The 11180-nt window shown below is 50.4% G+C and overlaps 1 protein-coding gene across 1 annotated transcript; it reads right to left on the reverse strand.

Moving 5' to 3' along the window:
- Window positions 1-297: 297 nt before the first annotated feature.
- On the reverse strand, window positions 298-9869 carry HINFP (histone H4 transcription factor). The gene is given in 14 exon segments (XM_073239626.1): window positions 298-1000; window positions 1003-1048; window positions 1050-1093; window positions 1095-1299; window positions 1806-1930; window positions 2025-2163; window positions 2269-2389; window positions 2477-2554; window positions 3089-3241; window positions 3422-3533; window positions 3775-4004; window positions 5449-5639; window positions 9521-9646; window positions 9752-9869. Coding segments are annotated over 12 exon segments (1620 nt in total). The 5' UTR covers window positions 5630-5639; window positions 9521-9646; window positions 9752-9869; the 3' UTR covers window positions 298-814.
- Between the last annotated feature and the right edge of the window lie 1311 nt (window positions 9870-11180).

Here is an 11180-nt window from a genome sequence, read left to right on the forward strand (position 1 = left end):
ACTTGTTCTCATCCGGGCTGTGGCTGTGCTCAGGGCTGTCTTCCTGGTATCTTCCGACCCACCCACTCTGCAGCGCCGCCACTGCCCACTTGTGGCCTGTGCCTAGGACTGCCACAGAGATGGCAGATGCTCTAGATATGGAGAAGCTCACCGACGCGGGCGGGGGTAGGCAGGGAACAAGAGAACAGTTAAAAACAAAAGTAAACCCTAGTCCCTAGAAGAGGAACAAGCCTAATTATTCAGCAACTCTCCTGGGCAGCTGTAGCCCCTTATTACCTAGTTAACATAAGAAATGAGTAATAGCCCAAGTGTTTATTACCAAAAACTGTTACACACACACTCAGTGCCTCCAATCCCATCCCTGAGGATAAGCATGAAAGTCCTTGGGGTTGCAGGAGGAACCTTTCAGAGGAAAATGGCTGCCTGACTCACAGTGCCTTGGCTGGCTGTGAGGAAAGGGCCCTTGCAGGAACCAATTACATGTCACACCCCTGGACCTAAGGACGCCTAGAGATGGGAATGGATGCAAGTTACCTAAGGATTTTAATCACTGCTCCATCATGTCCAGGAGATACGGTCAAGCCTATTGGCCCCTCCACAAGAACACACACAACCAGGGGTCCAAAATCCTCAAAGTATCCAAACTCTTCAGGATCCCCACAAATCACGGTCTGTAGAAAAGGGAAGGCCTTCGGGTATGCCAAATGATGCAAGTTGGGTCCAGAGTGGACCACACTGCTACCGGGACCGGGACCGCTGCTAAAGGCATCCATTAGCAAGGGCCACCCACTGGGGGCGCTGCCACCAGCCCAGCTCAAACCCCAGAGCCTTGGGTAGGAATGGTCAGGTTCTGCAGCTTCCATACCATCTGGACTTCTGGCTCCTTGGCTATTTCCTGAAATTTTTCCACAATGACCCGGAGCAGGGCTTGAGGGCTGGGCTGGGGCGCAGGGGATTCTCCTGGGGCTTCGGACCGCACACAGCAGACAATCGCTCGTCTGCTCGCTAGCCTTGGGTATTGGTCTGATTCACCACGTGGGTAATGGAGTGGAGTGTCCTGAGAGGCTGAGAGGGCTGTCCTCTCACCGCCCCCCTCCCTCCTCTTCCTCTTCAGCTTCGTGCTTGGGTCCTGGATCCCCTGACACCGTTTCCAGAAGGATGCCTTGCAGGCCACTCTCACTGAGAGACGCTTCCAGGCCTGACCCCTCTTGGGGCTGCCGCAGCAGCTGCTGGGTCAGCTCGACACTCTCGTAGCGAACCAGCTGCAGCCGCATGTAGCCGTCTTCATGTTCCTTGTACCTGGTGAAGCAGGAGCACAGAGGGCAGCAACGGCAGGCAGGGAGGGTGCAGGAATGGCTTGGGGACTGGCAAGGTAAGGGACGTATACAAGACGGAGGAAGCCCCAGGAATATTAAGTGATGGGCACTGAAGACAAGGTTTTTATTGGAATATACAGAAGACAGAGGGAAGGATCATTACTCAAAATGTAAAATTTTAGGTAGAAACCTGCAAGAGGGAGGGAGGAATGATCTGTTTTGGAGAGTGGGGGTGTCAAAGGATTTATGAGAAGGCCATGGACTGCAGACAGTATCCTTAGGCTCTGGCTACAAGACTTCTGGCACCATTTACTGGAGTTGGCATAGTGCCTTGGATGGCAAAATCAGAAAACTTAACTTTTGCCCCTATTCTCTGGGTTCCTTGATGGAGATGGTGGACATCAAAGCACCATTATATTCAAGGTTTTTAACTTATTGAAAATGTATTTTAAAAAATCTGTGTGAATCTCAGGAAGGGCTGAGACATACCGAAAACGGGGGTGCCCTGAGGGCCACTTGAACTGGTGCTTCTTGCGAAGGTGCATCGTGAGGTTGTTGCCCCTTGTGAAGCACTTGTCACACACGTGACATTTGTACCTTGGCTCTAAATCTCCCTGATGGGGAGGGAAGAGGAGAGAGAATGAGAACAGCTCTTCCTCCCAACTCCCCACACCTCTGCAGCTCTCCCCCATCCCCAGCTCCACTCACTTCATGCACTTTTCGGTAGTGGGACTTGACAGAGCAGAGGGATCGAGCGCTGAAGCTGCAGTTTGCAAAATCACACCTGTATGCTGGCTCCTTGCTATGGGTATCAATGTGCTTCCGAAGGTCAATCAGATTCTTGCAGCTGCCAGGAGAGGTCAGGAGGGTTGGAGGGCATGGGGGGCCCGGGAGGGCATGAGGACCCTGGCACACACAAGTTTGCTGATTTCTGGTCCCTGGCTCCCCTCACCTGTAGTCACAATAGTCACATTTAAAGGGCCGGTCCTCACTGTGGCGAAACCGCATGTGGTTTTGGAGGGAGGATGGCAGCGGACAGGTCATGTCACACAGAGGGCACTTATAGTGGTTCACTGAGAGAAGCAGAGATGAGGCTGTGATCTGCGGGCAAGAGAAACCTGGGAGGGTGGGCGAGGAGGCTCAGCGCTCTGGCTACTCACCATGGTTACGCATGTGGTCCCGCAGCAGCCGCTCTGTGGCAAATCTCTTGGAACAGTGAGAACACTGAAAGCGTTGCTCTGGGGTGGGGCAGGCAGGAAAAAGGGTGGGTTGTGGGGGTGGCAGAGAGGCAGAGAGGAGAGAGCGACCCCAGGGAGGGAACCTTCCAGACAAAAGCGAACCACCCGAGGAGGGAAGGGTAACTTAGAACTATGGATGGACAAAGCATGGTGGAAAGAGCATGGGTCTTGGAGTTGAGAACCTGAATCAGAATCTCGGCTTGACCACTTACTAGCTGTGTGATCTCAGGTAACTGATTTAACCTCTCTGAGCCTCAGTTTCCTCATCTGCAAAAAGGGGGATAAGCCTACCTCATGGGGCTGTTGTGAGGATTCACTGTGGTAAGAGGTACGGCACATGGTAGGCACTGAATAACAATATCTAATGACGCTGAAAATCTGAATGAGCAGAGTCTGGGGCAAGTAACTGAGCCCTAAAGGTAGATGTGGCCATGTTGCATTACCTCCAGTGGCCCCCTTGCTGAGAACAGACCCCCAATTCCCACCCCACCCAGGACAACCTGCACCCGCCCCCCTTCTTCTCTGAGTGCTTACGATCCAATGAGGTCTGGCGACGGATGTGATCGAAGAACTTGGTGTTGTTGGCGAACATGCCCCCGCAGGTGGGGCAGGCCACCACCTTCTCCTGGGTGTGGCTACGGAGGTGCTCACGGAGCTTAGAGCGGCCTTTGAAGGTGCAGGCACAGCCTGGGAGGAAGGCCCCGTGAAGCCACAGACACAAACCCCCCACAGTAGGTTCTGGTACCCCCAGGTCTCTCCAGCCAGCAGCCAACCCTGCCCAGCAGGACCGGTCCCATCCCTAGCTGCCCCAGCCCCTTAGCACTCCTAGGGTCTCTTTAAAAGCCAGCAGTTAACGAATGGCCCTACCTTTCCAGCCACACAGCACCACGTGGTTGTCCTTGCCAAACGCTTGGTAGTCACAGCACAGGGTGTGCGCCTCCACATGCCGATAGAACCACTCAGGATTGTCGAAGGAACTCTGTGCCAGGAGCAACTTGGGGTAAGGCTGAGGGTGGGTGGAGGGACTCTCACCTCCACATGTCCAAAGGGGGCTTCTCAGCTGTCTCCCAAATTGACTTGGTGGGGATAGCAAAGTGCGGGCAGGGAGCTACCCAAAAATGAAAGAGACACACTAGCAGGGGCCTCGGGAACACAGGGTGTCCCTGAGAGAGTCAAGGCATCTTGAGTAAAGATCCCCAGCTTCCTTCTACTCCTACTACCTCACAGTGCTCCCACAGACAGAGGAAGTGATCAGGAATGTCTGGGATGAGGTTGCGGCTCTGGAAATCCAGGACACAGGGGCTGAGTTCGGCCTGGTTCTGCAGGGCCTGCAGCCCCCACTGCTTCAGCTTGGTGTGGTAGCAGTGGAAGTAGACATGGCGGACGAGGTCAGCAGAACTGTCCAGAGAACAAAAGCCACATTCCTGCCACAAGCAGGAGAATTCTTCCTCTGCAGAAAGGGGGTTAGAAAGAAGAGTCGGATACTTTCCGAAGCCCAGCTCTCTTTCCACCTGTGGCACTTTGCAGCAAGTGAGGAGGCTGAACTCTGACCAAATTACCAGGAGTCCACTCAGCAGATACCAATATTTAGTGGCCACCTATTATGTACCAGGCACTGGGGATATAATAACAAGAGAAAAGAGCCCCAGACTTGCCCTTGAATAGCTTTCAGTCAGGGAGACTGACTGAAACTGAATACTCACACGTATAAAAATAAAATGGCAACTAGTCCTAATGTCCACTAAGTGGGGAGGGGGACCTGTGGTACTATAAAATAGTTAACCAGAGGTACTTTGACATAGACAGGGATGTCCTGGAAGTGTCCCTGTGTCGTGATCTGAAGAGTGAGTATCTGTAAACTCGGTGGAGAAGATGTGGGCTAGGCAGAGGGAAATGGGTGTGCAAGGCCTGGTGCCGGAAGCTCGGAGGCTGCAGGTGTGGCTGGTGTGCACTCCTCTGGCCCTGAGTTTCTGCTGTTAGCTGAGCAGATGCTGCCTCCCAACCTGGGACACCTTCCATTCCTTCCCGTCAAACCCTAAGTCGTTCTTCCCCCCATATTCTGCCCAAGACCTGTCTTCTCCAGGAAGGCCCTCAACAATTCCAATTTATTTCCTAGCTCTCTAGCACCTCTCTCTAAGCACCATATTTTCCATGTTTTTAGGGGTTTACTTGTTTTGAAAAGTAGATACTTGAAAAAATATAATAATCCAACTTCTCTTTTGATAAATATTACCTGACTTTCAAAATAATCAATTACAGTTCATAGTTACTAGGCTGAAAACAGCACTTGAGGTGGAGGAAGGAGAGCCACCTCTCTGCTTCCTGTAGAACAGAGGTTTTCAAACTGCTGCGACCTATCGGTGGGTGGGGAAATCAGTTTAGGCAACTGCAAACCACATTTTTTAAAAAAATGATGAGAATAAGATAAAACATTTCAGAGAACATTCAATAAAGGTAAGTACTATTTCAACTATTTTTAACTTTTGTGAATGGGTTTGTAATGTAAAATGTATTCCCCACTGGTGGTTACAGTGGGAAAGAAAAAAAAGAGAGAGAGAAACTACCGGAGTGAAAAAAAGCGGGTTGTCAACTTGTACACATGATCCTCTTACAAAAATAAAATCATTATTTATCTAGTTTATGTATACACATGCAAAGTCAGGAAAATATTCACTAAAGTAATGTCAGGAATTGCCTCCTGACTGCAGGATGGCACTCATTCCATGTATCCTTGTTGGATGAGTTTTCCATATAATGAGTCTACAATGTTTTATAAACAAAGAAAGGCACAGGGAGAAAGTAAACCACATTCTCCCAGGCTGCCTTCTCCCTCTGGGGAAAGGAAGTCAGGTTTCCTCCTTCCCGCAAGCTCTCTGCCCACCCTGCTCCCTTACCCAGCAGGTCCTCTTCCTCCTCCTCCCCGGAGCCGGAGCGGGAGGCGGGCAGATGCTGCTGCAGGTGCTGGGTGATGTGCTCGCAGAACTCCTCCACGGCCCAGCACACAAACGAGCAGGCCCCCCACTCACACTGCAGCTCCAGGTTCTCCTTTCGGGCCACTTTCCCAGGGGTCGACATGGCCTTCAACCTAGAGGAGGATGAAGCCCACGGCTGCAGGATGCCACCCTAGTGCCATGGAAGGGAACAGCTGGGCAGGCAGCCTGCCTAGAACCAGCGGGCATTTTTCCAGCGATGAGAGAAACCCTGTGCTTTTTCAGTAAGGATAGAGTAACAGTTCCTCAAACCCCTGGCAGCTGCCTGGTATTCTTGGGAAGGGAGAACACCAGCTAACATCACTGAGCATGTGCCAGGCACTGAGCTAAGAACCTTAACAGACATTTTCTCATGAAGCTTCAGAGCAACTCGCCAAGAAGGAATGATTCCTACGGAAGGCAAAACAATGCTCAGGTTCAAAGAGAGGGCTTCGGAGAAGGACAGGCTTCAAATCCAAATGCCTGTCAACCACCTACTAGCTGTGTGACCTTGGCCAAGAAACTTCACTCTCCTACCCCTGAATATCCCCATCTTCAAAAAGGGGAAAACAAACCTTTTGGTTTTAACTTCACACTTAACGATATACCAAGTATACTAAAGTATATGCCAATGTACTAAAGACTTTACATTGTGTCACCGAATTACTACCACCACCCTACGAGGTAAGTACTATTTTTAACTTAATTTATAGATAAAGACCTGAGGCTCAGAGGTTAATTGGCTGGCTCAAGGCCGCACACTAGTAGTGTGGTAGGGTCAGGTCAGGCTGACTCCAAAGTCCATATGCTTTCTAATCCACACAGCCTGCAAATGTGGCCAGAAGTTCCTTATTTCTTACTGAGGCCTGCCATTAAGTTCCCCACCAGACTTTTAAAGTGCCATACAATCTGCCTTTGTATAAAAATGTCTGTTAAGCTTCTTAACACTGGAAGAGGCCGTATCTGTCTAGTTGATACCTTAACCTCAGATGTATGCAGGGCTCAGCATGCTTAGACAGTAACAACAGCTGTTGAAGAAAGCAGATTCAAAGACTAAAGGTACTCAGTAAGAATGCGGCAACCTCCAGGCGCTCCCCTGAAGGTTCAGATTCCAGAAGGCTGCAGTTAAGCCTAGTAATCTGCCCTTTCTACCTTAGCACCCCAGTTCTGATGCAGGCAGTTCCAGCAGAGCTTGAGGAACAATAAAAGAACAGTTTCCCTCATTAAAACAAAACACAGGATGGTAGAGAACTCTGCAAGAAAAAGTTCAGAGGGACAGAAGACACTACGAGGCCTGGACTCTGGCCCCCAAGGGTCACCTCCTTCTTGAGGATTCTGATTCTTGCTGCACTAGGGTGGTGGACCCTGGAAGGAAGTGGGACATTGCTCCCTCTGGCCTGTGTGAGACAGGTGGGAATTCTGCAAAAGGCCTTTCCTACCTATTGAGAGGAGAAAACCAGGCAAATACAAAAAAAATAAAACCTTCATGCCTCCAAGCACAAGAGCCTACTATACCTAACTGCTTACCAGAGAAACCCTTTTCAGTCCACAGCCTTTGCCCCTCCTCAGAAAAGCCAGTCACCTTTGACACTCTGGGTGTACCTAGGGTTGCTGGGCTGCTCCTGGACTAACAGTGAAGTACTATTAGGAGAAAACGGTGACTATTTTTGTAATGTTGGGGTAGGGAAAGGTTTCCTAATTCAGACCTACCATCCCAAACTTCCTCTGACTCTACTACCTACAGAATCAAGTCCACTTAGTATGGCAGGCAAGGCTCTGCTCCAATGGGCCTCAACTTTCTTCTCCCGAAGTGGGGTAAGGGAACTAACATGTACGGAGGGTCTATCACCTGTCAGCCCTGTCATGAGTCCTCTTCCAAACTTCATTTCATTTGGTATAGGAGCCCTGATTCTAACCCAACAAGTATGCTCTTCCCCGCACACTGTGCTGTTTCTCTGGCTTCTCTCTTGTCCATTCATTCCCTCTTCCTCTCTGATCCAATCATCTTCATCCCTAAACATACCACCTACTCCTAAAACCCTGTACCTAGCAACTTCTTCTCACCCTTCAAGCCCAAATGTCCCCTCTTTGGTGAGCCCTTCCCCAGTTTATCCAGGTACAGCTGGAATATCCAACCACCTGTCCCCCTCACACCCTGTACACACTTCATTACAACGGAATGGAATGTCTGTCTCCCCTAGACCAGAAAGGGGGTTAGAAAGGGGGTTAGAAAGGGTTGGGACCATCACCTCATTACTTCCCATTTCTGGCATTAGCACAGAGCTTTGTACTCTCTGGGTACTCAGTAAATGTCAGGATACAATCACATTCCAGGAATCCTTCCTAAACTATCCCACCCCTCAGGTTACTTTACCTTTGCCTCTTGGTTTTACGGCAGGCACAGCTACCACCTGAAAATCTCAACCCTATTTGTATGCTGCCCATGGTCACTCACAGTCATTGTGTGTTCTATTCTCATATATCCAACTGGGCAATATTAGCTGCTGATGAGCAGAAACTATATGACATCTGTCTGTGTCCCAGGACTCTGCTCAAATATTCTAAACACAGGCTTGTTGCTATACTGGTTAAGGCCCAAAAGGCAAGCTGTCCAGATGTCTGAAATGATTTGGAACTTAGGCAAAGATCTCTGAATCTCTCTTTCACTGTCCCCCATCCTTCTTACTTTCTTTCCCTGGGCCCTGCTTGTTTCTACACCAGGGAGCTGTGACACAGACTATCCAGTCACTGCTCCCCTTTCTGTGGGCAAGGAAAGCAAGTGAGGCAGCTTACATACTGGAGGCTGCACTGGACCAGTTGTCAGAAGACCTGGGTTTAAGTTTCTTGTCTCGATTAGTTTGCTCTGCCTAGAATATAACAAAACCCGTTAAGCCTCTACCATATTTCAAGCGCTGTTCTAAGTATTTTATATGTATAAAAACTCATTAACAACAATCCTATTGAGGCTAAGTACCATTATCATCGCACTTCACAGATAAGATGGGCCCAGATAGGTTAAGTCATTTACCCCAAGGTCACAAAGCTAGGCTGTGATGGAGAAGTAATTCAAAGCCAGGGAGATTGGCTCCATTTTCCTCCTACATCTGCCTGTCGTACCTCTCCTTGTCTGATTCCCTACCCCCATAGAGATTGTCTCTGTATGCATAATACCCAAAACAGCTTCCTCTGATAAGCTGTGAGCTCCTAGAAAGCCTCGCCTGTGTCCTGTTCAGTTCAGTGTTGCAGGACCAACACACACCTACTACAAGCCCTTTTAAGGTAGATCTAAAGTTTATTATTTTATTTTTGGAAAAATCACCTAGCTTCTCTGAACCTGTTTTCTTAAATGTAAAATGGGTTATCTAATGTCATAGCAACAAGTGATGGAGTCAACGGATTGGTTGGAAAGCTCCAACATTTACTAGCTATGACCTTAGGAAACTTACTTAAGCCTCAGTTTCCCATGTAGCATTAGAATAATTATGCCTGTCTCACTGAACGGATTTATGGACTAAACTAGATAATGGATATTAAAATTCTTAGCATAACACCGCAAGAACTCAGCAAGTGTTAGCTATTTGTTTCCTTGTTTCTGAAGCATGAATTCTACAAAAACGTCAACAAAAGGACAACCCGAGGGATTCCTAACACTATTTTAAAACCAGGAGTCAGAGGAAGACACAATTAGCAAACACATAAGAGCAAAAATAGTACCACAAGGGACCGAGTGCACCCTGAGTGGGGTTCAAGAGGGACTCAGGTCCGGAACCTTCTAAGGGCTCACAATTTGGTCGAAGTGCTAAGACTCTGATGTGTGACTACAACGACCAAAACAAAGCGCCCGGAGAGGGAAATGAGGACAGAAGTCCCAGTAGGCAGGCGAAGCAGGAACGGCCTGTCCCTAGAGGTGGGGACCGGGCCCCTAGGAGAAAAGGTAGCAGACCGTCTAGGGGGGGAAAACCCTGTCGCTGCCCCGCAGGCCTTCCGGAGTCCTTACCCCTAAGGCGTGGAGGTGACCGTCTCTCTGCCGCAGCGAAGGCCCAGACGAGCGGGCCCAGGGAGGGTCGAGTCGGGGTTGGGGGCCGGGGGCACTGCGGGCGCCAGGCAGACCAGAGTGGCTGAGCTGCAAGAAAAACCGTCGCGAAAATGACTGGCGCGAAGCCCGGTCTCGGCGGCCTGCCCAGAGCGCCCCCCGTCGCGACGCAGCCAAGCCGGTACCCCAGCTTACCGACCCTCGCTCCCGGGTCCCGGCTGCCCTCTCCCCACCTCGGACCATCTCCGGGAGGGCGCCTGAGCGACGGCTAGCGACAGCCAATCGCCGCTCTCGGATGCCCCTAACAGCCAATGGCCTCTGTGACTGACGGAACCCGTGCGCGACCAAAACACGGAAGGGGCGGGAATAGGGGGCGGCGGGCTGCGGGGAAAGGTAGTACTGCTGGCGCCGCGGGGCTCCCGGCGAGGCGCAGGCGGGAATCCCAAGGGCCCGAGTTTTTCCAACTGCGCAGGCTCGGTGCTCGTTTTCCCCCCCCCACCCACTCGCAACACACACACCCGGGCACCCGCAGGACCGGCGCTGGTCGCCCTAACCCTCTTGCAATTTACTGCGTCAGCTGTCCGCGTGGGTGGCGATGGGATGAGGAGGCGTGCGAGTCTGGTTGCCCACAGCTGCCCGCCCGGCTCGGCCCAGACCGGGGTATACCACCTCTATCCTTCACCCTCTTCATTTTATTTCTTAAATACCGATATTCCCCGCCGTCCTCCCCCACGCCTGTGCTTCCTCTGTGACCAGGCTCAGTGAACCAGGTCATCATCCATCCACTACGTCAAATCAAAAACGGGCAGCCATCCCTGATTGCCAAGCCCTGTGAATTCTACCTCCGTTTAAACACAGGCTCTCCCCAATTCATCCCGCGTTCTTAATCGTCAACGCCCCTTTCTAGTCTAACGACGACGTCCAGCCCAGACGTCTACGTGAACCTGATTCCATTGTGTGCTCTTGCTTCCCTCGAAACCATTCTCCACGCAGCACTCAACGTGATTTTTTTACTAAGAGAAGATCCGATCACCCTGCTTTAAACACTCAAACGGGATTCTGTTGCTCTCAGGACAAAAGCCCAAAACCATGCTGAGGCTTTCTAGACCCTTCAGCATCTGGGCCCTGCGTACTTCAACCGTGTCTTGAGTCCTTCTCAACTTCACTTTCGGCTAGTCCAGCCCCGAATCTCTTTGTTTCTCCACCATACCTAGCCTCCTTCTCCCTGTCCTGCCTTCTACTTGCCGTTTCCTCTGCCTGGAACAATCTTCCCCCTCTCCCCTCCCACATATATATTTGACTGATTCCTACTCATTCTTCTGGTCTCAGTGAAGATATGTCTTTTTCCAAGAAGTTGACATCCCTTCCCTGTATTTCCCCATGACAGCTCTATCATGTTGTACCGCATTTGCCTGTTTACTTGTCTGAATTCCCACCAGACTTGGTTGAGTGAAGAAGGGCAGGGATTGTAAGTGATCTTCACCTTTATAAACCCAGCCAGCCTAGTGGCTGAAACTCAGTAAGGATTCCAGGCAAATTTGTTAAATGAATTATGTGCCTTACATTCATTGGAATTGGTATATATCTTACTGTTATATTTGTCTGTATTTTCTAACCTAAACAC

This window comes from Manis javanica, chromosome 6 (assembly GCF_040802235.1).
Source record: "Manis javanica isolate MJ-LG chromosome 6, MJ_LKY, whole genome shotgun sequence".
NCBI lineage: Eukaryota > Metazoa > Chordata > Mammalia > Pholidota > Manidae > Manis > Manis javanica.